The 27,747-nt window shown below is 45.0% G+C and overlaps 1 protein-coding gene across 2 annotated transcripts; it reads right to left on the reverse strand.

Moving 5' to 3' along the window:
• Positions 1 to 342: 342 nt before the first annotated feature.
• Positions 343 to 27,747, reverse strand: LGI2 (leucine rich repeat LGI family member 2). Of its 2 annotated transcripts, XM_036920992.2 has the most exons (8): positions 27,316 to 27,746; positions 25,343 to 25,414; positions 23,750 to 23,821; positions 21,685 to 21,756; positions 16,732 to 16,803; positions 15,894 to 16,063; positions 10,569 to 10,733; positions 343 to 4,112 (listed from the first exon to the last, which is right to left on the reverse strand). In XM_036920992.2, the coding sequence occupies exons 1-8, from the start codon at positions 27,507 to 27,509 to the stop codon at positions 3,295 to 3,297; spliced, it is 1,635 nt and encodes a 544-aa protein (XP_036776887.1). In that variant the 5' UTR covers positions 27,510 to 27,746; the 3' UTR covers positions 343 to 3,294. The 2 variants fall into 2 exon arrangements, with proteins under 2 accessions (XP_036776887.1, XP_036776888.1); XM_036920993.2 differs by lacking the exon at positions 10,569 to 10,733 and having other exon boundaries at positions 27,316 to 27,747.

Genomic DNA, 27,747 nt, shown 5'->3' on the forward strand with positions numbered 1-27,747 from the left:
AAGAGTGGGGCCTTCCATGTCATAGCAGCTCCATAATGTTTGTTCAATGGATCACTTGATTGAACGGCATCTGTTCAGCACCATTTTCCTTCTAGCTATGTATATTTTGTTGCATTTTTAAATTCTATCTCAAAGTGCTGCTATATTCAAAATCATGATACAAAGTTTTTATTTGGAGGGTATGGCAGAGTGTCACAGAAAGAAAACCCAAAGCCTGCTGCTATTCAGAGACACACTTCTAGCTTTGACTCACAGCTGGGTGGGTAATCCTGAGCAGGTAACTGACTTAGGTTTTCTGCATCTATTTTCTTCTCTCTGAAATTAGAGAATTTCAATAAACCGCCTACCAATAAACTGAAGAACTATTTATGAACAGGTGAGATAAACACAAACTACACTGAAGAAATATAAAGCTTTGTCAAATGCAGGGTGGTCTTATCTATTGCCCAAGAACATACCTAAGGCTTGTTTCTAGAGTCTTCCTAAGAGATCTACTCTTGGTCCCATGGAGTTTAGGGGCAAGTCCTTGCTTTAAGGCTGTGTGGTGTGGACACATGGCTACGTGGAGGGCTCAGTATGGGAGACTCGCCACAGAGACGATGAAGAAGAAACAAGCTGAGAAGATAGTTAATCGACTGGGTGAGAGAAGCAATGAAGTGGCACGGGCAGACCCACCCAAATCACGCGGACGGTCCGTGTCTCTCAGCTGTGGCTTTTTGTTGTTGCTGTTTGGTTTTCTGTGTTACATGATTACTGGGAAAAAGCTTCTTGCAGAAATTGTTTAAAACGAGGGATTCTTGGGCTACAGCAGTAAGACGAATGAAGCAAAGTTTCCACCACCGCGCACCAATAACATCTACGCTTCTTTCTTAAGTCGACCAGAACAAATACTTCCTCCCTCAGCACGGGGATTCTGTAGATTGCAGACTCACCTGTTTAAATTTTTTTAAGAAGAGAAGCTGATGGCAGCTGAGTGGATAACCCACGCTGCCGCCTTCATCCCCAGCCCCCCGCCGTCAGTGTCTTCAGGTCTTTCCTTCTGCCTCCGGTGTCTCTGGACCCAGCGAGCCCCTCCCCAGCCCACACGCTGGGCTTCCTGGCTGTCCAGATTCCCGGCAGGGGTCGCCAGCACCGTGGATGCCCGGTCAGCGCCGAACTGCACCCTCGGAGGTGAAGCCGGGCAGTGGGTTCACTGCTCCGAGGAGGCAGCGCCGTGAAAAGAAGCCCCAGGTGCCTTCCCTACAAGCGGCGGGAATCGGGAACACCATTTCCGCCTGGCACAAGAGCTGGGACTGTCCAAACGTCTGCCCTGCTGTCCAGGGGTGGGGGTGCGTACTTTTTTAACACTGCCAAATGTTGCCAGGTTTTTAAACTAATCATCAGCAAAAAAAGGGCCCATTTTTCTGTCCCGGCTTGTCTGAGGGGTTCCCCGTAGCAGAGCTGCCCTGCTTTCAGCCTCCGATGTGGGGAACTGGGCACTGGTAGTCAATGTGAATACACCAGGAAGGCAAAGAATGCAGAAGAGTGATTTTGTGCATGAAAAACGAAAGCAAACCACTTTTCTCCCGTTGGGTCGGTGCCCCGTAGGAAGGCCGCAAGAAGCAACGCTACTGCGCGTGGGCATTAGCTCGCGAAAAGCCCCAGGCCCTCAGCCTGCAAACCCAGAAGGTACCAAGAGCGCTGCTGTTTATTGGCTCCATCTGCATCACTTAAAGTCAAGAAACAACACATTCTTATCTGTGGTGAAACATCTGCCTACTCAAAGACTTGGCAAACAACCATTAAAAAATAAGAATACAGTACAATGTGACTGAGCTACCTGTGTGGCTACAAGCGAAGTTGTTGGCTTACTCGTTCAGAGCCTCTCCTGACATCCGCTTCGTTTTCTCTCAAGAGAACCGGCTAACCGGGCAAAGCACCCATCTGGACCTTCCCACCAGCCAGAACCCACGAGCTTCCTGATGCTCCACACCAGAGGCTCATTTTGAAACAGGCCGTCTGGGCCCCCGAGGGCAGACCTGGTCTGGGGGATTCACTGTGTCTGGCTCCAAAGCTGGTCCCTACTGCTCAACCTGAGACCCCCAGCCTGTGATGAACCACCCCCGCCCCCCTGCCAATATGTGGCCCCAGGCGAGCATGCAGGCCCCTGGGGGGTTTCCATTACTGAAGTACTGGAGGGGAAGGAGCATTGCTCTCTTTGGTACCCTGGGTTCAATAATTTGGTGCTGCAGCAGCAATACCAGCAAATCAACAAAGCAGGACTGTCATATGAGCAGAGAGGGGGACACATAGGTAGGTCGGTGCTCAATTACTAGAAACATCAACTTGCCCAGAGGGCAAACACATGCATAAATCAAAGAGCCATCTCTAGGTTTTAAGGTACACTGAGACTTGCATAAAGTCCTTTTGACTGCAAAACCTTCAGAAATTCTACTAAATGCTCATCAGATGGAGACACCTGTTCTATTGCTCTAAAGGATGGACTAGAAAGCACCATTCAGTCTTTGGCCTATCTGCTGGTTACTCACAAACTCAAAGGATGGGTTCAGAGAAGCAGGCAAGTCATGGGGGGCATCAAACAAGCAATATTGCTCTGGCCACCACGAGGGTCAGCTTTGAACCAGAAGGAAGAGGGGAAAATGCCTTTATCTCAGTCCTGGGCCTACAGCCCATGCTGGGCCTAGCCATGTGTCAGCAGAGTACTTTCTTTGTGGCACAGGAAGCAATGTCAAACATGATTTTGTGACACCCTGTGACAAACATCCAGGTGAGCCAATGAAATAGCCAAGATTCTGTATTAAGGGGGATTCAGGAGGCCCCAAATAGCACTGCCGAGTGTTACCAGGTTTTTAAATCAATCAGCAAATCTTTTCAGCTGACTTTGCTTTAAGTGTTTTTACCAAAAAGATTGCTAAAATGGAATGAGAGGGCCCATAGTTTGTTTGTTTTTCATTATAGGAGCTGTCCCACCTTGTCTGATTTTCTCCTTCCTCATTTAAAAAAAAAAAAAGCACATTACTTTCCTAGATGGTGAGAGTTAATACTGTACTCTTTTCTCAGTAATTACAGGCTTCAAGATGTCTTTTTAAATGGGAGAACAGACATGTCATGCAGTTAGCCAATAAATGCAATCCCTGATTAAAATGTGAGCTCTAAAGTTTTGACAACTTCTAACTATTTCCCTAGAGCATTTTAAACTTCAGGGCTCTGAACTTGGCTTCTCTTTATATTCTTTCCTTGGTTCTCTCACATGAGGCTAGCGCTATGTGTCTTTTAAATTCACCAAACACACCTTCACAAACTTAAATCAACGACTATGTGTTCAAAAATCTTTGTTTTCCCTTTGAAACTCGATGCAAAGAAGAAATCTCTCCTGTCAGTGGAGACAGCTGTGAAGGAACGAGGTGCCTGCACATAAATCTCCTTAAATTTTTTAAACAGCTGCTTCTCTTTATCCCACTGGTATATCTGGGAGAATGTGTAGTCACTCCCCAGGGCCAGGTAGTGATTATCTTTAAAAGAAAAGGGCTGTAGGGTCATGGCCCCCCGGGATGGAAGCGCCTGGACCTCTACAAACTGCTTACTATCCCACCGCATGACCCTGGAGTCCCCAATGAAGCGGGTGAGGGAGAGGTAGAGGGCATTCTGCATTCTAAAGCTCTTCACAGCCAGCACGTCCTCCATGTGGGGGATGTCACTGTGGGGGACAAACTTCTTAGAGCTTTTACTCCACTGGAGGACAATGGGCACCTGGGAGCGGCTAGACAGGATCAGATGCGATTTCCCATCTATATCAACGAACTCTGCATCTGTGTCCCTGAACCACTCGTGCAGAGACTGGTATGAGTAGAATCCTTTGCTGTTCCATTTGTAAACTGTTGACAGGCCAGCTTTAGAGCTGTCTGCGATGACGAAGAACGTCTCGTCCTCGATCTGAAACAGCTCAATGTCGTTGGGCTTGGAAATGCGAGAGACTTCTATGTCTTGGAATTTGACAAACTTGGTCCAGCTCTCGTCGTATTTGTAAATGTGAGAGCCCCCGAAGAGCTGGGCCACCACCACGAAAACCTGGTCGTCGATGAGGATGGCCTTACAGCCCACGACGGACTGACCTGCACCCCAGAAGAAAGGAGAGGGAATTTTAGGGCAGCCACAGTGCAAAATCCTCCTCGGCAGGGAAACTGGAACCCACGTGAACTGCCAGTGAGAGATGTAAAGTGAAGCAGCCACTACGGGAAACAGTATGGCGGATTCTTGAAAAATTAAACAGAATTACCATATGATCCAGCAATTCCACTTCTGGGTGTGGACCCAAAAGAATTGAAAGCAGGGTCAAGAAGAGATAGTTGTACACCCAAGTTCATAGCAGCATTATTCACAGTAGCCAAAAGGTAGGAGCCACCCAAATGTCCACCGATGGATGAATGGATAAACCAAATGTGGTGTGTAGATATGATGGAATATCGTCCAGCCCTAAAAAGGAAGGAAATTCTGGCACACTTTCAACATGGATGGGTGTTGAGGGCATTATCCTAAGTGAAATAAGCCAGTCACAAAGGGACAAATACAGTATGATTCCCGTTACATGAGGTGCCTACAGGAGTCAGAATCATAGACACAGAAAGTAGAATGGTGGCTGCCAGGGGCTGAGAAGGGGGAATGGGGAGATGTTGTTTAATGGGTGCAGAGTTGCAGTTTCTCAAGATGAAAAGAGACTAGCTGTACTACAATGTGAAGGGGCTTAACACTAATGAACAGTACATGTAAATACGGTTAAGATGGTAAGTTTTATGTTATGTCTATTTTCCCACAACTAAAAAAAATTTTTTTCAAAGCCTTTTTCAAAATGTGCCACCATAGACATAGGTAAGTGCTGGTCATCTGGGCCTCTTGTGTCTTTAGAGGCAGGATTACAATTCAGGAAATTCAACAATGCACCAATGAATTGTCTTCATGCTATTCAAAAACTATTTCCCGACTCCATAGAAAAGAATGAGACAATTAAATTGGCTTCTTCCCTTGGTGGGTGAGGGAGGGTTGCAAAAAGGTAGGGGTCAGGTCTCAGAGGCAGGAGAAAAAAATGTAATGGGCTCTTGAAGACATTAGGCTTCTTCTGATGTCCAGAGCCAAAGGCAGCCTAACAGACCAGCGTTTAACCCTTAGGACTCTCTGCCAGGTGACCCAGGGTTGGAAATGCAGCCCCACAGCCATGAGCTTTCTGACCCTATGCCAATCAACTCTGTGGGCTTAGATTCCTCATCTAGAAAATGAGACTGAGGGATGCTACCTACCAGCACTGACCTCCCAGGGCTCGTAAAGGCTAAATGAGAAAATGCCCGGTTAGTGTTTTTACAGAGCACCTGCAAACAGGAAGTGGTCCATAAGTAGTAGATATCATTGGATAACTGAAGCAATTGTCTTGACAGTCAAAAGACCTAGCCCCTTTAGCAAGTGTCCATAGCAGGCGCTGACTCCATAAATACCTACAGGATGAGCAGTGATCTGAGTGATCTAGCTCAGGCAGCACAAACCAGAACTTTGCAGGAGAAGAGGAACATTTTCAGTTGTGACTCTCTGGGCCCCTCCTACCATCCTTTCCCACGCTGCACCCAGCCCCCAAGGCCCTCCCACCACCTCTTCATTCCAGCCAGCAAGCAATAGGACCACCCCTGTCTCAAAGAGTATTGACTCTCCAGCTATGTCATTTTATTAAAAGTTATTTTCTTCCCCTAATTTTCTAGGCAATTTGGACCAAAGTGAATTTGGTCTGTAAATTACAAGGATAATTACCCAATTTCTGTCCTTAGTATTAACTTTGGGGGCAGACAGTGGGTGGCTTTTAGAGCAGTATTTACTTTTTCTTTCACTCCTTTGGCCTTCTTGCAAAATACTGGTCCCTTCACTTTGTTTAAAACTAACTATTGCCTTGTTTGTTTTTTTTTTTTGAATACAGAAGTTTTCAATGTCCACCAAAGCAAATTTTGAAAATAATGATAGGCAACACTTATAAAACACAGACTAATGACCAGGCACTATACTAAGCATTTTATGTGTATCAACTCATTTAATCCTCACAACCACCTTATGAGGCTGGTACTACCATATTCATCATCATGAGCCTCATTTTATAAAAGGTAAAAATGAAGCACAGAGACATTAGATAACTTATCCAAGGTCTCACAGCTAGTATGTGGTGCAGCCTGGGACCAATTCCAGGTAGCCTGGATCAAGTCTACACTCTAACACTAACATACCAAAAAGCACAAAGAAGAAAATAAAAATCACTTGTACTGCAAATGCTGAAACAACATTTAACATCTTGATATACTTCTTTAATCATTAAGTGATGCACATACTCAAACGTGCCTTGTAAATATAAATTTGCGCTTATAGTATACATGGGCTCTTTGTAACCTACTTTTTTTCACTTGACCGCTATGTTGTGAACATTTTCCCCTGTTACAGTATCTTCTACAACTTTATTTTTTAATGCTGCATAGTTTTGCATTGCATGGGGGCACCATATTTTGTTTAACTAATCCCCTATCGTTGGACAGCTATATCAGCTATTGTCGCAGTTATTTCCAGCTTCTCGTTGGGAGTAACATGCGTCTCTGTAGAGAAATCTTTTTTGAAAACCATCTGGCAGTGTTTTTAAATGTAGGAATTGCTGGGGAAAATGTTGTACACATTTCTAATATAAACTACCAAACTGCTCTTTGGAAGCTGCACTGACTCCCCCCACCAACACTAATTGAGAGAGGATGTTCCCTGTCCCTTTCCTGAACTGCCCAGCTGTGGAGGTCCCTGGTAACCAGAAGCATCCAACGGGTTTGCCCATCTCAGGCAAGGGCCATGTGAAACAGAAAGAAACCCTTTCTTGGAGATGCTCCAAAACACCTTTGTACACCTCTATATGTGTAAACACTTCTAGCCTACACAGTTGTCAGTAGCAGCAGAGATCACAGCGTGTGTGAGTGTGTTAATGTAGGAAGAGAGTTTAGCGCTGGAACATTCTTACCAAGCAGAAATCAAAAGGCAAACAAAATAAAACAGGAGAGCTAAGAAGAGATGCAGAAGGAAAAAGGAGATGTAAGGAGTAAAACCATGGGGTGCATGAATGTGGCCATGGATTTCTATCCCCCCAGCAGACAATGGGCAGCAGGAGCTCACACCCCACTCACAAAGGCTGCCAAGGAGGACACAGGCAGCCCTCTCATTCCTTGGAGCTCCAATCTTGCCAGGCATGGACTGAGAAAGTCCTGCTCAGCCCTTGCCAACTCTGGGATCATGCGGTGATTACACAAGATGACAAATGAGGCCTGCCTGCCTGGGGGCAGAGCCCGGGGCCACATTTACCTTGTTCTTGTTCAAGACGACTGGCTGCAGGGCTGCACCCTTGTTTATCCACTGGTCATCTGTGGGCTCGTGTGTGCTGCAGGGCCTTCCTGCACACCAGGCTAACTTCCAGCTAGCCACGCTGCTCCCTCTGCTGAGCGATCCACCCTGCTTCTGTCACCGCCCTCCCTAGTCCTCTGCCTCCCTGGGGCATTCTCTGCTGGCCCCTGTGCTCCTACGTTTATAAAACTTGAAGGAGGTTTTAACTGACGCCAAAGAGTTAGAGTCTGTGAACGGAGAAGAGCTGCTCCTATTCTATCCCCAGCTGATAAGCTGACATTTGTTGAGCATTTACTACATGCCAGGCACTACGCTAAGTGTTAGACACATTACCCCCTTAAACTCCCATGGTCCAGCACAATGTTGATCTTATTTTACAGATGAAAAGGGGAATTCAGGAAATTCTCATTTTACAGATAAAAGGGGCTCATGGAAATTAATTAACTTGGCCAAGGTCACCAACAAGAAAGATCTGGAGCCAGGGTTATCAAAAAGCCATCTGATGTTGGAGCTCACAAGTTTGACTACCACACTGTTGGAACTCCTTTCCCAGGCTTGGCTGTGAAAGGATCCAGGTGGGCTTCATGTCAGGCTGCCCACCTCTCAGAAGGCTGAGACTTGGACAGCGTGGTGCTGAGGAGTCCCTAGAAACTTGCAAGGTCCAGCCCTGGTTCTGGCCCTGAGCACACCCACTCTGGCCTCACTGACCACTTTCTCCACGCCTCTTCTGTGGCCCCTGCTGGGTCCAGGCCATCAGCACCTGTCTGCATTCTTCCAACAGCCTCTCAGCTGGTCACCTTACTTCCATCTTTGTCCCCCCCCCACCCCTACAGGCTACTCTCAAACCAGCAGCTGGACACAACCCTGCACTCTAAAGCTCTGGACACATCTCCTGCCCAGCTCTGCTGACCTCTACACAAAACCCTCCATGGCTTTGTAGAGCACTTGGAGTAGAAGTCCAAGTCATTTCTAGGACCCGTGAGGACCCCAAGATCAGCCTTTCTTACCTCTTTAACTTTGTTTCCTACGACTTTGCCCCTGGATCACTTTCTTCAAGCCCAACTGGTCCCCTGCACTACTCAAATGGAAAAAAATACCTTTCTGCCTCTGGACCTTTGCACTTGCTATTCCCTTAGTCTGGAATGCTTTTACCCCTGCTTTCCATGTGTATCAACCCCTCATATCCCATAACATCTTTTCAAGAAATACCTTCCTAATGAGGCCTTTACCAGACACTGTCTAAAATTTCAATCCTCTTGTGCCCAGCCCTTCAAATCTTCCTCATCAGCTTTCTTTTCCCTTAGCAGGCTATCTAATGTATTAGGATTATCTGTCTGTCTTACTGTCTTTCTTTCCCATTATAATACAAAGTCTTTGAGGAGGAACCTTTTTATCTGGCTTGTTCACTGCCATGGCCCCAGCACCTAGACTGTGTCTGGCACAGAATAAGTGCTCAAGAAATCTTTCTGTATGAATTAATGAATGGGTCAACAAACTTGAGGATTCGACCAGCTGCAGTAAGTTGGAAGGGCAGGTGGGGGGCAGTGACGCCCCTTTCTACCAAGGTCAACCTGAGCAATGGAAGGGGGATTGTAGCAGGGACAGACACTGGGTTCTGCCCCCCAAGTAACAGTGGAGTTACTTGGGGGGACAGAACACCTTTGTACACCTTTATATGTGTACAAAGTGCACATGTGATTCAACATGACTGAGCCTTGATCTCCTCATCTGTAAAGGTGTGAGAAGGCAGCCGGCATTAAGATTTGTTTGCTCTGTGCCTGGAACTCAACAAGTCCTCACAACAACCGTTTGCAGTACATATACTGGCCATTTTACAGATGAGGAAACTGAGCCTCAGAGACCACAGCTACTTCTCAGCACATGGCAGTCAGACACAATCCACATTCACTGGTTTTCCGAGCTCTTTACCAAAAGGAAGGAGAGAAGGCACAGGGGCCAACTCATTCAACCCTCTTCTATCTTTCAAGTCAGGAAAAAGAGGGAAGTGAAAAACACGTGGCTAGCAAGTTTCCCCCCTGTTCTCCCTTTTTCCTTGAACATGGACTCAGGGTGGGGTCCGAAGGCCTCTGCTTCCCTCGGTAGGTTCACTGCACAGCTCTGTGCTGAGTCCACACTTAGAGTGAGCAGGCTGCTTTCAGGAGCGTGAGCTCAGCACCAGGCGGCCAGATGGCCCGACAGCAATGAAGCCGTGTCTGAAATTGCATCTTCACAGCCTCTAGATGTGCATCTCACAGACCTCTCAGTGCTGCGAGATTAGGCTCATTAGCAGCTCTGCTCCTGAGGGTGGAACAACCCGCTTGCTGTCTCCCTACGTCCCTGCACTGGCTGCTAAGTCACTTTGTGCCCATAGATTCCTAGGAGCCCCCAGTCGGGAAATCCTACTCAGACAGACTCCTCAAGGCAACAGTGAGTAGCTGCTTTAACTCCAAATCAGAAACCACTAAGGCAGCTCCTCTCACGGGGTAAAAGGCCACTATGGTGCTGTTTCTAAAGTTGGTATTATTATCAGACTGCACTTGGTAAGGCTAAGCACTGGGATCCCCTGTCAACACTGAAAGAAGCATCAACTCAGTCTTAACCCAAAAACCTAAACACAGGCAGAAATTTATTTTTAAGTATTTATGAAAAGGAAGCAGTGATCCCCAAGGCTGGTAAAGGCACATTAGGAAAAAGCTATAGCTTGTGTGTGCATGTACATACATGTCTATGCTCATGCACATGTGTGTGCATGAGCACATCTGTGTGTGTGTGTGTTAGCATATTAGCTAATAATCAGCTTAACAAAAGTCAGAGGTACCAAAAAAAGCTGTTGTGGTCTTAGGCAGCTGTAACTGCTCAGGATCCAGGGATTCTCAGGGATGTCTTCCCACTATTGGAAATGCCTCCCAATATGTGCAACCCATCACCCCTCCCTTTGCAAAAGGATCCCCTACAATAAATAGATCACCACCTCAGGTTTCTGTGCCCACCAATTATAGACCAAGGTGATAAAAATAGGAGAGATGAGGGTAGGTTGGAATATATTACCTAAATCTAACCTAGTCAGAGAGCCAAGCCTTCCCTTGGTTATGACAGAGAATGCTTCTCTCTCACAGGCTCTGGGCCACGATGAAATTAGATCAATACATCTGATCAAAGCCACAACACACCTGTAATATTGTCATAGCTCCGGAAATTCATTTCGATGTGGTCCCACTCCAGCACCATGCAGTTCTCCATGCTGGGCTGAGCGATGGCCACGTACACATCATTCTTGGAGTTGAAAGTATCCACCGAAACTGACTGGTAGGGCAAAGTCTGATGAACAACAAAATCTGGGAGGAGGGTGTTAAAAAAAAAAGTGTCCATGAAATCTCTCGTGGGAGTTATCGAGCACCACTTTACCCTTCCTACCATTAGCCCCAAAGAAGACTGGGGAAGAGGCAGGACAGGAGAGCAGCTACGTAACCACAGTGTGTTTTCCTTGGAAGATTCCAGAAGGGTTCAGGTTTGCACAGGATGATCAGACTGAACTCACAGCCTCTAATAACAGCTTCTCTGAGATAGACAGCTCACCATTTGGCTGACAGATCCCAGAGTTCTAAACAAATTTGGTGAGACCTGGCTTTCAAAACACAAGGCCAAAAAGATGCCACAGAGCAACAGTTCTGAAATGATCATGAAAACTACTCTGTGAAGAAGGGCTAAGTGGGCTTGTTAGGGAAAATGCTGTATCTTTAGCCCTCCTGGAACAGCCCTCCCTGGTGAGAAAGAACCTGTTTGGTTTCATTTGCCACGGTGCTTCTCAAGCTCACCTGACAACGGGGTCCTTTCCCCACCAGTTGTCATCCTTCTGGCTCGGCGTTACCCTGGTAGGGACACACTGCCACAGCAGGTTCCAAAGTGCATGAACCCCCCCAAAGGGCACGCTGCACATTTGGAAACCAAAACAAACCATCTGATACTGTCTTGGAGGTTTATACAGTGCCTAGTACAAGGCAGTTAACCTGGGTATGTTTGCTCGTTACTGGACTCAGTGCAGGGTGAGTGATGGCTGTGCCTGGGTGCTGGACAGCGTTCTCCCACTGAACAAGCAGTTACAGATCCACTGGATTTTCAGCCACACGGAACCTGTCCTATTTGAGCACGTGCGCTACTCCTACACTTAGTGGCAAGCCAATACTCCTCATCCATCCATAATACTCCCCTGAGCTATCACTGACTAACTATACTAAATCTTGGTAGGAAACATACAATTTTACCGAGGAATGGAGTGAGCATGCCTTCAGATGCAAGGATAGTTAGTGTGTTGGGCATCTAGAGAACCAATGAAGAACTAAAAAAAACAACTGCTAACAAAGTTTAAGGCAATCTGGCTTGAGGTACTTCAATGTGCACTGCTTCCTGGCAGGCTAAACATGACCAGAGTAAAATGACGGTGGGCATCTGGCTAAGGAAGTCATGCCGGGCATCTGGCTAAGGAAGTCATGCCTATGAGAAAATCCTGGCTTTGCCCTTCTCTTCCCCACCCAATCCTGATCCTTGCCCACTCAAGTCCCAGCTCCTCTGCAAAGCCTTCCCTGACCAGTGCAATACAAGGGACATCTTCCTCCTTGCTGGACTCATAGTCAGGCACTGTTATTTAAATCTTACTCTTCATGAGAACTGAATCTCCAGCACAGCAACATCAGAGTCAGATTTGGAGAAGTGGGAGAGATTTTAGAAGCTTGATAGATTTTATAGAGCCAGAAGCTGAAGTGCAGAGAGGGTGTGCTCCCGGCCATGGTCACACAGCCAGTGTGGTGTCCCCTGAAGCCCAGGTGTCCAAGGTTGGACCTGGCTCCTAGACCCCCCGGAGCCTCCCTTGGCACAAGCCCGTGGCAGCCTGTCAGGAAATTCCTCTGCCTGAGAAGCCTCATAGAAGATGTCAAGTGAGACAGGCAATAAAAGGTGGGCCACTCAGCAGGGAGTAAAGGCAGGACAGTGCAACAGCAAGAGGCGCAGAAAGGAAGTGAGAGCAGATGAGCAAGTGCTGAGGTGGGGAGCGTGGAGCAGGGGCGGAAGAGCAGGTGATGGTCAGGGGGCTGGGCAAGAATGAGGTACAGGGAGGAGTGCTGTGCCGGAAGCTGGACCACCTGAAACCACTCCCTGCACTTGGGATCCTGGCAATGCAACTGGGGAGCAACGACACCTCCCAAACTTGATGGCAGGGACACATTAAGGAATGCTGGTGGAAATGCCTATCTTGGGGCTCAGCACATAGTAGGTGCTTCATTAATATGGAACTTAGGTCCAAGAAAGGACACTCCACCTTCTCTTTCCTAGCCACCCCTGGGCCATCTCTTGGGGAACTGTCTGTTTTAACGGCATCCAAGACAAGATGCTGGGCTGTGAGTCTACCATCTTGCTGAGTGACCTTAGGGAAGTTACTTAACCTCCCTCTGCCTTAGTTTTCTCACCATATATTATGATTCATGCTCACTTATAACTGAGTCTAGCACAAACAGTGCTCAAAACATGTTAACTTGTGGAGGTACACCTTTCTCTGTTCTAAGTGTACAGTAGGTGCTCAATAAATGCTTGCAGGCTTAATGAGTGTGGGAGGGCTGGTCTTGCTCCATAGGCACCCTGAAGACTGTTGGGGAGAGGCTGGGGGCTGAATGAACAATGCACACAGGTGCAGGGGAAGAGGGAGAGGCAGAGGAGGCCGCTTCCACACCCTGACAACAAGATGCGGCCCAGAGAGTAGGTGGGGGATAAGTGGCAGTAGTGGAGGAGGCAGTTTGTACTTTCATGACCTTGGGAAGACTTGCGCCTCACGTTTCTCCTCAGTAAAATGAGGATAGTGTCTATTTCATAAGGTTGTAGAGGCAGCCTGTGCAGTGAGCGCCTATGTAGGCCTCCCTCATGCAACTCACTTCACTGTGGAAGGACCTCAAACAATGCACGTGTTGGTGTGATCTCCCCTTACCAGTGTTAAAGTATTAATAGCATTCTCTGCAAAAGTGTTGCCACTTCCATGCACACTGGATTAAGTTCATGATGTCAGTAGGACTCTTACAGTTTAGGCCTCGCTCCCACTGGAGTCAACAGATTTTTACATAGCTATTTATAGCACATGCAGAAAATAAATTATACATGATGCTGATCCTATTGGGAGAAAAACTGTACATTAATGCATTATTTCTCTTTGCATTTTCATCAGCCCTGAAATAGGGAAGCTAACAGGACAATTAGGATGCAAAATTCACTCCCTCTAAGGAATTTAGTGAATTATCAACCCAACACAGGGAATCATGAGTAGGTAACAGGGATTTTTGAGGTGGTTAAAATTAGACTTGAGTGGAGGGTTACTGTGATTAATCTAGAGAGCTGAACAGTCCAGGGTGGCTCCGTGGTGTTAATTACACCTCTGTGCCAGAACAGAATGATAACAGTATATCCTCCTCTCCCTGGGAAGAACTGTACCTTCTTCTCCTCCGACCTAAAGAATTTACCCGAAAATCTGAATTAAGAGAAAAAAAAAAAGCACTCAGAAATGTGCTCCTTCCCCCATCTTTAGTGAGGATGTCATAACAGTATCAGGACTCTCGGATCTCGCTGTCCATCCATCCTCACATATTTCCCTCCCAGCCTTTCACAAAGCACCAAAGGATGAGGCTTGATCGGAGCAGAATATAGGAACCCAAAAAACTCACAAATTTATCGACCTAGTTCACACAGGATGGTACTTGGGAGTAGATCACAACAGGGTAGCGCCATTTCTTCTCAGTGGAAGAAACTGAGCAGGAACTAATTTGTTCATGAGTCTTACAAGGATAAGATAATGTAACAGAAAAATCATCATCTCCCTGTTAACCAGAGAGTAGTGCCAACTTTCTAAATTTCAGTAGGAAACATTTTAGCAAAGACAGATGTAGTGAGAGAGAATGTCCTGAAGTGTGTGAGGGGGCTCTCATGCCCGACAGTTTCAGAACCTGGCTCCACTGCAAACCCCTCCGTTCCAAGTCCCCTCCATTGCGATGAAAATTCTCAGAGCCCTGATCACTTTCATAACCTTCCCTAGGGCTCTAAGGCCAGAAATCATGTTTTCTCTTATAAATTATTCCCACTTCCCAGGCTTTCTACAGCCCATGCCATTTCTCCCAGAGATTAGCAGTTTTCTGACACTAAGGCCAAGTGTGAATAGGATGACAGAAAAGCTGCTTGCTTCACTTTGGGATTTAGAGAATTCTCCAGAAATCTGGAAAAGAGGCAGAGAGGAGCACCAGTGAGCTTTGGTTCAGCACCGTCCCAAAGGGCCTTGAATGCCATCTTTCGGTGTGAATGTCATTGACTCTAACCTCTGATTTATTGCGCTGCTCTACAGTACAATAAATAACCTGCTAGTGGCCTCAGCTGACTGAAGGGCACCTGCCAATTACACAGCTGAATAAGCCCTGGTCAACGGTGAAAGACAAGGGCATTTCTGTAAGATTTCAGGTTTTCTCTCAGAGAAGAACTGAACTTGTAAAGTCCCTTATTTACAAAGATATTTAGAAACAATTTTTACTTTGTGAGTTTTTGTTTGTTTTTCTTTGGAGGACAGCAACAGGACTGGCCTAAATGTCACATCTTGTTCTTGGAGTCTTTTTGCCTTTTGAGTTTTTGAAATTATTTTCTGAGTTCAATTCTTGCTGCTCCTACTGACATGCCTTGAGGCTTTGCAGATATCAACTCTCAGCCTAAATGCTCATTTTGATAAGTCGGATAAATAGGGGTCGTACTGTGGGTTTGTAACAGAGGATCCACTCTCCTTTAAAATCTGGCTTTAGAAGCTGTAGAAACTCCATTGAAGCCTTTCATATGGAGACACTCACCTGCTCTCAACAAGTGACAGTTGAGGCAGTTGGCATTTTAACTTTATCTTATAACCTGAAAAATGTATGAACTGAAGCCTTGATGCAGGCTCTGGAAAACAAAATCAAACTTTCTTCACATTTTCCTCAATGTGAGATTTTCTTTAATTAGTTGTTAACTTCCATTTCTATATTGCCATTGGTTATAAGTTACCTAGTCATCTTTTTACAGTTTACTCTTTCCTACAGAAGCAATTTACAGATTTTTACATCTCGCATTTATTAGCTGAATTTTTAACACACTTCCTATTATTCAAATGACAACAGCAGGCCAAGAGAGCAGTAATTTAGGTCCCTCTGCCCTGGCTTTCCAGGGAACCTAGACCCATCTAAAAATGTTCTTATGACAAACTCGCTGGTTTATATATGGACCTTTAAAAAACATGTTTAGAGAAATTTGAATTTTGTCAAGAATCAAAATGAAAGCCAGGGCAATGAACGATCCAAATCATTTCTTTTAAAATGCTTAAATTTCACCTGAAATAATTTTGATAGAAAACTTTTACACCCACTTTTCTCCACTCCCTGTTGAAAATCGAAAAGAAAAACAAAGAGATTATTCTAACAATAGTCTTCCATGATACAAGTTCTGAATACCTGTAGTTGTGCATTCGTAGTCAAAGCTCGGCACATCGTTTAGCTTCTTTTCCTGATACTCTGGTGGACCGATACACAGCACATCAGAAACGGTAGAATTTGTCATTTTCAACCACAGATACAGCCACTTGGCTTTGCAGTCACATTCAAATTTATTGCCCCGTAAATCTCTAAGAAACAAAACAAACACATACACAGAGAAATAGACATGAAATGTTCTGGAAGAATCACGAAACTCCAGAATTATTAATATCCTGATATACTTAAAAAACCCAAAACTGGGATTTAAAAAAAAATTCATATTTAATGTATCCTATTTCTTATACTTTTCACCAACTTTACTTAAGGATCTTCAGTGCCCACGATTTTAACTGTATAGTCTGCAGAGCTGTTAGAGCTAAGATATCATCATTGCTCCAAACTCTCTTGAAACTGTCACCATGCCATTTTGGAAAAGGGGCAGGATGACAGAGGAAGACTATCCAACACAGGTTCTTGAAAACGAAAGGAGACATTTTAAGAACACAATTGAAACTAAGACCTTGTTAAAGTATGTCCAGCAAGAAGTGACAAACACTAGAAGATAAAGCACATCTCAGAGAAAGGAGCTCTCACACCCAGCAAGCCTAATTTACCACTGGCCTAATGCTACAAAGTATATTCTAAAAGGGCAAAATCCAACACAATACAAAGTACATGCTCTCTTCTCCTAAGCACTCTTTGTCACAGAGTTTTAGCTGCAACATAAAGAAACGCAATAAAGGGGAAGAGGGATTTAAAGACATGATTAACCAGGGCACAGTGACAAGCACACATAAACTTAATTTTCATTACTTACAGTTCAATCAGAGAGTCTAAATCACTGAAGACATCCCTTGGGAGTGCTTTTATGTGGTTATTGGCCAAAGAACTAGAACAAGAAAGTCACACTTTAATGTGGTTATTATCTTCATGCCCTGTCACTCTGAAGTTCCTTAAACGAAGCTAATGATATAAACTCTAAACCTCGTCAACACAATGTGGTTCAATTTCTAGCTTTGATCATTGATACTGAGATAAAGAAATGAGTTTAGCTATATAAAGATAACATTATAGATGCTGGAGTACAATGTAAGTTTTTGTTTTGTTCTTAAAAGAAGCACTTATTAAGCTCTTTATTTACATTTGTTAAACCACTGGTGACACTTCATGTTTCTCAGAATGAAGGCCAAAGTCCCTTGGATGGCATGCAAGTCTCTCCATTGTTTAATTAGCCCCACTCCCACCTACCTATGGGACTGAATCTGTCTACTCAGATCACCCACACTGGTGACCCCTCTGTTATTCCTCAAACACACTAGGCACACTCTGACCTCAAGGCCTCTGAACTTACTGTTCATCTGCCTGAATGCGCTCCCCCAGATAGCTACACAGCTCATCTATCACCTCTGTCCTCAACTATCCCCACCTTCCCTACCTCTGCACATCTACATTGGTCTTTACTGCACAACTGTCACTTGGCAAACCGTGTATTTTAATTATCTATTTGTTTATTGGCTGTGTATTCCCCCCATATGGGAGCAACACAAGGACATAGATTTTTGTCTGTCCACATCTGTATCTCTAGCATCCAGAATACTGCCTGGCAGCAAGTCTTTGCTGAATGAATGAATGATGCATTAAGAGGAGAATGATAAAAGAAAGATGTATAGTCTCATCTCAAGAAGTTCCCTAAAGGTCCACCTAAGTGAATTCTATTACTTGTGACTCTAAGAAAGGATTCGATTAAGTCTTTTACATTAAGACTCTGTGCTTTAACCCCAATGATAATATAAAATCTGAAAGAAACACAGTGTTTAGGAAATGACTGATTGTGATTATTTTCTCATTAACAAAGGTTGATCAGAAACCACTTTGCAGTTTTGCTCTTAGTACTGAAGATCTTTCTAAAGTGTCCTAGTCCACTCCCCATCTGCAGGAAGTAGACCTGAACGAACATCATCAACTCTCTCTCCGATGATTCAGGATCATGCAGTGCCTTGTCATCATCCTGCTGAGAATAAATGTCCATGGTGCTGGGCAGTTCACAATGGAAAGACGCCGGGCATTAAAATGATGTCCCCCAAGTCTGTTCTTTCCCCCAGGCACCATGCTCTAATGCGAGTCAGCCAAGAAACTGATGCCGACTTTTATTTTCTTTTGCCCATGTAAGTACAAACAGCAAAAAAACCCCAAATGACAACATGTAGGCAATTCACCACCAACCTCTTTAAAAATACACATGAAATTAGTCTTTTGAAGCATCATAATGACCCATCCCAGAAAGAGGAATTAAAGAAATGGGTGTTTTTCCACAGATTCAGCTAACATAGAAAGCTATGAGCCCATTTTTAATCTAAACATTCTTGCTGCAAAATACAATAGAATATGGGGACATCTAGAGTTTCTGAATTACATCCCTTTCCATCTTGCTAACCACAAATGGATTAAAATACAATTTCATGTATCATTTTGCCTTTCTTTCCTAAATGACTTATTGGTACATTTTGAAAGATGTTGGAAAATGGGCTGATTATAATCACGCTGAACATACTCTAGAGGTAGGTTTTTGAATTAAAAAAGGGAATATTTGTCTTGGTTTTTTTCTAGTTGAGTTATTTCTGTAAAGTAAAGTACAATTTTTTTTCAGCTAATTACAGGTTAATTATTTAGCTAAACAAGTTTAGCTAATTGAAATGTACTGTACTGAAGTGATAAGAATATACAGAATGATCAAGGCCAAAAAAGCATAATGTTTAGCTACCATTCCAAGTGTTTAATTTTGAGTTCAGAAATTATTTAGACAGACTATCCACCCTGCTCACAGTCACTGCATAAGGTCGCACTTTCCACTTCATTTTGTCTACATATTCATGGCACTTACTTCATGTCTAAAACTACTTAGCAACCTGTCCCTTGGGCTTTATACAACTGCTGGAAAACAAATGTCCTAGATTTTAGTTACAGATTGACACTGCTCCTTCAATGCTTTGAAACCTGATCAGAGTTTCTTGACATATGAATGTGACTCTGTAGGTGTTGGAAAAGTTCATGACAGATATGAATCAAATCCTTAAACAAGCAAATTCCAGATAGTGACTTCTTTAAATATAGGAGTGAACTTCAAAGAGTTGATGTGTTCTCTTTGTTTAGAAGTTTACAAAAAATGGGGGCTGGGAAGATCAGTTCATTCCTTTAACAATGTATTAAGTGCTTTAATTACTACATACATCTCCAGCCTAGAGGACTAAACTTTAAATGTCACCTGACTTGCCCACCGGTAGAGTACATGTAGAAAATAGAATACATCAGTTAACCAGAGAATCAGAGGGTCGAGCCGGCGCAGCCCTGTGTTGGACGCTGGGGAGGGCAGAGCTAATAGAAGATCTGTGTAGGCCCTGTCATCACAGAGCTTTCAATGCTGCTAAAACCAACATTCATGGAATAGCACCAACCCCTACGGCCAGTGTCTACGGTAAAGTGCTTGGGTGTGTGGAGCCAAGAGGGAAGGCTAGAGGAAGGGTGAAGGGGAGGTCAGGAGTGGCCCCTTGTGGGGATAGAACTTAATCTGGACCTTGAAGGAAAAGCAGATTCCAGGAGATTGCAGGCAGAAGGGACAGTGTTCGGGTAAGAAAAGGATGTGAGGGAAAGCTCGGTAATGGATGAGATGGCTGTGAATGGAACCCACTGAAAGCCCAGTGTTCTGAGGACATTTAGGGACATGAGACTGGAGAGCTGGGGAGGGAGCCCTGTGGGTGTGACTGTTGGATGGCAGTACACACTGGAAGAGCTGTACTGATGCATCAGATGTGCTCTGGACCAAAGCCGAGGACTCCTTTGTTCTCTGTGTGCGCTTCCTGCATGTCACTCGGTGTAGGAGGTGACCCTGAACACATATCCTTACATGATATACACATATGTTTGCATGTGCAAATGTATAAGCATGCACACACAGTTACATACAATACATATAGAAGTCCATGCCTACATGGGCACACACATACAAAGATACCTGCATGTTCACACCTGCTTTCAGTCCAGGGATCCATAGCCAATTGATCAAACAAAAGTTGACATCTGGGCTACCTCAACCAGTCACATGGGCTTTGTGTTAACTTCATAATCTACTCAGGCTTTGCTGGAAAACAAAGCCCCTCATTCCTGACTTCTACGAACTGTATCTGGCCACAGCTGTTCCTCTCCAGACACCCACAGCTGTCTTCTAAGCAGACCTTCTCTGACCACCCAAACTGCCAGGGCCACTCAGCAGTCCACGGAGAAGACTGAGACTCCTTAATGAGTGGGGAAGGGAATGATAATGACAGCAACGGTGATAACCACACCTTGCACATTTACCACGGGTAATCGGCTGGATGCTTTGCCAGCAAGCATAGCCCGGTATGTGCACCGATCCTATGAGGTCAGTATAATCACCCCCATTTTAAGGATGACAACATTGAGGTTCAAAAAGGCTAAGCTCTATCCATAAATGAAGGCTAAGAGATGTGAACCCAAGTCTTCATGACTCTAAGCCCAATGTCTTAGCCTCTCTAGGAATGTGGAGATTTGGCTTCTGGGTTGAAGTTTAAAAACAAATAATTCAAGGTTTTTATAGGAAGAAAGGAAAACCCAGGGCAATAATTTCAATGAGAGTCTGACACTCTCCGCAAGCAACTGCTGATCCAGATTTGGGCTTCGCACTTCTGCTCCCCGTCTCCTTACTCTACCAGCTTTAACTCAGTAGGATTCTGCTTCCTGGGGTACCAGAGTCAAGTGCTCACTGAGCCTGTTGACAGACACCTTTGTTCATAACAGGGCTTGATGCGAAACATTCTCTCTTTTGATACTGTATCAGTCAGGGTTACACACACTGAGGGTTACACACACACACACACACACACACACACACACACGGCACCCAAAACCCCATTCAAAGCTCCCCAATCCTCCCAATTTTCTTTTTACTGCTAACAGGCTGATTAGGGAGATGAGCAGGTTATCTTACTCAAACACAAAATATCTATGATGCAAAAGGGACCTGGCTGCTGCTTAATAAACTGCTCCTACCAAGACAAACACAATTTTTACATTTTCATAAACACAGGCACTACTTTTTCCAGTTTTCTAAATTTGCTAAGTGTGTGTACTTGGTTTTTTCTGATATGCCAATTCAAATCAATTTGTTGAAATTTTTTTCTCCAAAAAGCTATTAAAGAACCCAGAGAGCTTAGCTTAAGCCACAGATTAATCCAACATAAAAGAAAAAGCTATTTGCATTCAAATTAGAGGAACCACAAAAATGTCTCTGTTCCACTTCATCCTAAACTTGATCCCACTTTCAACATTCTTCTGAGTCACTGAAGCCTCAGTTCCCAAAACTATAAAATGGAGACTCACAAATTATCATGGAAGGTAAAGAAGAAAGTGTACTAAGCACTCAGCCCTGTGCCTGGCACACAGTAGGTGTACGATACCTGTGTTAGCTTCCTTCCCACTTCCACCATCACTGGACATAGACCTCCCCTACTGCACAGCAGTCCTGTGGGCCAGAATAGCAGTTCAGGATAATCGTAAAGAGAATAGAACCAAGTGTGTGAGTAAGCACAGTGGGCTGGTGTCTGATGAAGAACGTAGAAACCTCTTGCGCAGCCTGAAAATTCATTTCCTTGAGAGAATGTTACAATATGCACAAAACAGTTAAGAGAGAGAAGCACCAGGAGGTGAATCTTACTCTATACAGTAAAGGACTCACTATACTTTTCATAGCACTTACAGGTGAGTGAGGTCACGGAGGCCACGAAAGGCATTTCTTGAAATGGTTTCTATTTTGTTCCCTTCAATGAACCTAAGGAGAAAGCAGCAGTATAATTAAAATGAATTTTCTCTGCTTAGTAGCTCTGAAAAATGATATTGGCATGCTTTCAGAATAAAATCCAAAAGAATTCATGAATTTTAAAAATTCATCTCTGAAGACAAGGTCAGCTACAACAGATTCCAAATGGGAGCTGGGTGTGTGTGCAGGAATGCATGAGGACAAATGTATGTTCTGCACGCCTTCCCAAAGCCACATGGAAGTCTTCAAATTCAGAGCTGGCTGAAAAACATCTCGGAAAAAAAAGAAAGAAAGCACTACATACACAAAGACAAGGAATTCTCCAGTCTCTGTAAGACTGGAATGCTTCCAGACATTTTCCCCTCTCAAACCTTCTTACATTTCACAGTGCCCGACTATTAATACTTTTGTGAATAACTTCGTCCCTTGCGGGAGCCCATTGTTTTATATCTCCATATTAAAGATTTTGCTGAAAGAGAATTCCATTAAGCTTAGCTTCTGGCAAACTTGAGTTCATCATGTCCTACACAGTCTAATCTCTGTACAATGGGTGACAAAGCAGGGACACTCTCAAGATCTGTCAGCCAGTAGGAAATAAGAAGTGTAATGAAGCTGAGTCTGGGCCAAACTTCTCTCTCTGGGCAAAGACGTCTTAGGGCTTGTACACAGGACCCTGCAGTAATAACTCTGTCCATGCTTTACAGTCTTTGTGGGAAATACATGAAGCAAATGGGTTAGCAGTATTCCCTAGGGCCACTGAGAACTAAATTTTACTTTACTGCATCACATGATGTCAAATGTGAAAGGGTCTTTGATGACAGACAGTTCCAGGGAGAGGCTTTGCAACATGATGCCAGTAGTGAGATAGTTCCTCATTCTCGTCCTGATAGCTTTCTGATGTCTGTTTTTTAAAAAATAGGAGTCTGTTCAGTAATAGCCTTCATTTGATAGGCAAACAAACTTCCTCCTCAATAACCTTGGTATTAAGATGAGCTGCTCATTAGAGAAAATGGATAGCTTAACATTTGCTAACGTCCAGTGGCTGTTTCTGTGCTTTGACAGAAACTAGTTTGACTCAACATCTCAGCTGCACCACACTCTGTATATTATGTATACTATCAGTGTATTATTAGAGTATACATATTATATGTGCTTTGGAGAAACAATTCCTTCAGAAACCTCTTTCCTGAAGATAGAAAATCAGCAGAGCCTTCTTAGACTGAGGGTATATTTTGAATTCAAACATCTACTTGTTAACCTCAGATAAGAAAGCAGAGACAAATCTTTAACATCCCTCTGAATGTTAAGTAGGGAAATCCCACTGATAACAGGATTAATATTATTACAAAGTTACAAATGACAAGGATGAAAGAATTTAAGGGGAAACAAAGACATGAAAGGGGAAAAGGAGAATCAGAAAAGAAATCTAGAAAGGAAATCTGAGCGAGGGTAAAGCTCATTGCTAGGGAAAAAGAAAAACTACACATCTGAAAAGGGAAAAATAACCCTTTTTTTTAAAGGAGAAAAAATAAATTAGACCCTCATCAATAGCTTTCAGGAGAGATTACAAATAGATACAGGACTGTTGCATTAAAAACATGAAGTTGTATCCCCAAATAAGGAGACTTGATTTAAAAATAAATTACCCTCAGAATCTTTTAGCTTTATTTCTGGCTGATCAGCAAGTCCATGCCTAGTTATAAGAGGTAAAAATATCCAATGCAATTTCCAATTGTGCTTACTGCATGACAAATTAAATGTCAGCAGAGAATGAATGAATCTTTCCTTCTTTGTTTCCTTTCTCTCTTTGTCTCCAACCTCCTCCTGTCCCAGCATGTTTATACACAAGTAAACTACAAAAGGTCAGAGCTGAAAAGAGAATGGGGTTTTCTGCATTTTCTCCACCCATAAGCTCTCTAAGAGATGCTGTCCCAGCTTGGAAAGCAATATAACAATTCCACTGACACACTGAATGCTCAGCAAATAGACAAAGCGTAAAACTTACAGGTATTCAAGATGAAAAAGTCCAGCAAAAGCATCATCCCGGATGACTGTAAATGAGTTAGAATTCAGCAGTCTGAAAATAAAGCACAGACTTCAATGCAGAGATGTAAAACTTGAGTCACACAGTGAAGCCTTTTCTGTTTCTTTTGCTGTTCTGAACTGTGGGCAAACACGGGCCTGACACTGGCCCTTCAGGTTCACAACTTGACTCACAGATGCCGATGGACAAAGGCAAATGATTCCTTTTGGCTAAATTTCCTGGTCACACCCACGTTCCACCCTTTCTCTCCTGTGGGTCCCAGTAAATCTGACCTGATAGCTGTTATTTCAAAACATTCTAATGCTCAATACAGCTAACCAGCCAATAAATGCTTTATGATGCACAAGAAACCATGGAATTAGATCTAAAAAGATCTAATCCAACTCCATTTTTAAAGAAATTTGCTCCCAGAGAAGTTAAGTGACTTGACCAAAATCACCAAAAAACATACAAATAAAACCCAAACCTTTCTATTACGTTTCCCACATTCCCATAAGAAATAATAAGAGATTAAGAAATCTTCAGAAGACTCTTTATTAGCAGTTTTCCATGAGTCACCACTTAAGTCTATTTGATGAAATACCTGAAATTTTATTTTCATCATACGAAGTCTATTTTAATAGATACCACAATGTCTAAGATATTACTAATTTTAAGTGTTAAGTATATAATGTTATAAATAGGTACACAACCTTTTGAGAAAAAAGTACCAACATTAAGTTTATTCAGGATGAGCAGTGATGGCCCATATTCCATTTCTTCCTATTTCTCTATAGTATGGTGCTTGATCTTTTCGTTTGATCTCATCTCACATTGGAGAAACCAATACAGATAAAGAGAATGAGCTATGCACTCATGACTTCACCTCTCACTGACTTGCTTTTAAAAACTGCTCTTTGGACATTTCTTTCATCAGCAACCATTAACTGACCTGGGCTACGAGGCACCACGTGGTACTCACCTAGATCGGTGGGGATGCAGAGCAGTTTTGAAGGGGGTTAGAATTCTGGCTGGTATTTGGGGCAAGTAACTTAATTTCCCTGAGCCTCAGTTTTCTCATCTATCAAATGGGGAAATAAGAAGACCCTCATACAAGGGATGATAGGATGATTACATAAAATTTTGCATATATATATATATGCTGACCCACAGTTTCCAAACTCAGGCAACTAGAAATACTGTTTCTGGAGTAACATGAAGAGTTTAAAATGTAGATTTTCTTTTAAAGTGAGGTGTTTGGAAAACAGTTCATGTAGGTGAAATTCAGGTCGTAAGTCAATGGGATCATGTCTCCAGTTGCCGGATATGGGTGCTGGGACCGACAATGAAGTCCTTGAGGAAAACATGTGCCAAAAGAAGGAAAGGACACTGCACAAAGAGGTTTGGGACTCAGCTAGGGGGCAAGGTGCCCTCACCATAGGGCAAGTTCCTCTAAGAGCCAGACCTGGTTTACTTGGGCATGTCAGGAAGAACTGATAACCAAGAGGCAAAGACGCCACCTCCCAGGACTGCACGTCCAATGGCCCCTTTGCACAGAGAACTTCCCATACTCACAGCAGCTGCAAAGAAGGCAGATGTGAAAACATTCGGTCCTTGATTTCCGAAAATGTCCCATTTACCAGGCTCCTACAGGCAAAAGAGGAACAAAACAAGGCCTAGGTTTCCTTTAGAAGCAAGGGCAGGATAGGTAATCGGTCTTATCTTCCACTTGTTTTTCCAACTCCACTTAGCAATGACTTACAAGTTACCGGGGGCTTCTCAGGGGGCGGCACTAGAAGAGTCAAACCATTCATTTCCCAATGAACTCGATCAATATGAAAACTGATCTGAATAATAGGAACCTTTACCATCAGTCTAGCTCCTTACACAGATGTTATCGCAGCCAGTTTAAATCAATCCCCTCACTTCCTTTTCTTAACTACAGGAGGCCCTAGCTGAAAATGGGTAATTACTTCATCTCTGCCCATGATTCTGTTTGTGTAGATAAGGCGTTAATGTTGGCCAAAGAAACTCCAGGGTACGATTAATCATTCCCCTTGGGAGCACATCTCTGAAAGACACTCAGGGCATTTCTGATTAAATGCACCGTGAAAGCCTTAGGGGAAAACTCAGGGCACCTGAACTTGAATGTGCCATGGGAGGCTATGCCATCTGCCAGCTATAAGTCAATGCAGGGGCAAGACGTCTGACTTATTTTTGCCACCAGGCCCCCTATCCTTTCTGGTCACAGCAGGACCTCAACACATTATCTCAGAATTATGGCAGTTAACACGCAGATCGTTTAAGCAGCTGCTGGTCTAAGGATGTGACAAGGGAAACTCTAACTTCTGGAACCCTCCATGTCACCCGACTTAGCAACATTAGGGATCAAAAAAGCTTTTTGTTCCCTGACTTTCTACAAATGCAAATGGGAAACCCTTGACTCCTGCGTCCAAGCCCTGGCCCCTTGTCTGGGGATGGGAAGCAGGGGATTATAGTAGGAGAAAAAGTGCCCTTGATATCAGCAGTGTCACCCCTGGGATCCCCTGCCTCTGCAATTGAGTAGGCATCACCCCAGCACCTTGGTCTGGAATAGGGGAGCTGTTTCAGCCAGAAACATTTCCCAGCAGTAAAGATACAGCCCCTTCCACAGCCCTTATGAGAGCTGGTCATGTGGCTTGAGTGGCTGTGTGAGGGCAGTTGAAAGCATCTCTTAGCAGGTAGATAAATAACTTGGGTAGGTGGATTAATAATAAGAGTGCCTTCCCATCCATTTTTCCAGGGCTGAAAAACATGCATGGTGGGGAGAGGGGTCAAGAAGCCCCGTGAGCTCAGGGCAAGAAGTTGGGTTGACTTTCAGCACCTGGCCGCCAGGTTGGGTGCCCCATAAGCCCCAGAGCTACCAAGCCTTCTGTGCTCCCCTATCTCAGGCCACATAGGGCATTCCCCCCACCCTCTCCCTGCCAGTGGCTGCACGCCTTTCCCCAGGTTCTTCCCAACCTGCAGTGTGGACATTTCCCGAGGAAGCCAGGGTGTAAACCACTGCCCAGACCTGAGGTGGGACAGGGAGGTTTTACCCCTCCCCAGTTTTGCACTCACTCCAGTCATGCTCAGTGCACATACACGCGCCTACAAACCACCCCCCACATACACACACATCCTCTCAAAGTTTAGCGCACCCCAGAATCATCTGGGGAAGCCAGCCTCCAAGGCTTCCCTCCTGAGTCCCTGCTTCATTTAAAGTGGGCCGAGGAATCTGCATTGGTACAAGCTCCCCCAGGTGGGTCTGATGCAGGTGGCCCGCGGGCCACACTTTGAAAAACACTGCCACAGCGACTTGCCTAGGTTCCCAGACTCTGGGTCTCGAGTTCCCTCCACCTTCCCAGGGACTGAGACTCCACCCCCATCTCATAGCGCGCCCCCTCCCAGGCGCCAGGAAAGGGGCTGGGAAGAGGGGTCGGGGTCGCGCGGTCCCAGCGCCAGAGGCAACTCCCTGGCGGCGGCGGGCGCAGGCTGGCGTGGGGACGGAGGGGGTCCCACTCACTCACAGGGAGCTGATGTCGCCCGGCACGATCCTGGGCACCCAGGAGGAGCCCACGCAGATGATGGACTCCTTGGTACAGCTGCAAGTGGCGGGACAGCGCGCCAGCCGCCTCACCTGCGCGCTCCGCGGGATCAGACACGCGGCGCCCAGCAAGAGCAGCAGCCCCAGCGCCCAGCCGCCGCCCCTCCGCAGCGCCATGCCGGGTGCCCGGGCCCCGCCCCGGCCGCGACCCCCGCCGCCGGGCCGCGCGCTCGGACCCTGCGCCGCTGCAGACGCGCGCGCCGCTCGCTGCTCCGCCGCCGCCGCCGCCGCTGCTGGTGAGGACGAGGCCGCCGCGGGTGTGGGAGGCCGAGCCGCAGCCGAGCAGCATGCTGGCCGCCGCCCCCACTCGGCGCCCCCCCACCCGCGCCCGGGCTGCTGGGCGGCCGCCGCCGCT

Source organism: Manis pentadactyla, chromosome 5 (assembly GCF_030020395.1).
Source record: "Manis pentadactyla isolate mManPen7 chromosome 5, mManPen7.hap1, whole genome shotgun sequence".
Lineage (NCBI taxonomy): Eukaryota > Metazoa > Chordata > Mammalia > Pholidota > Manidae > Manis > Manis pentadactyla.

Excerpts from the sequence above, each read along its gene's own strand:
- LGI2 (XM_036920992.2), bottom strand. The coding sequence starts at position 27,509 with ATGGCGCTGCGGAGGGGCGGCGGCTGGGCGCTGGGGCTGCTGCTCTTG. Across the intron at positions 21,757-23,749 it reads CTTTTTCATCTTGAATACCT|GTTCATTGAAGGGAACAAAA; the intron begins GTAAGTTTTACG and ends CTTTCTCCTTAG. Across the intron at positions 4,113-10,568 it reads GAGCTATGACAATATTACAG|GTCAGTCCGTCGTGGGCTGT; the intron begins GTGTGTTGTGGC and ends TCTGGGGTGCAG.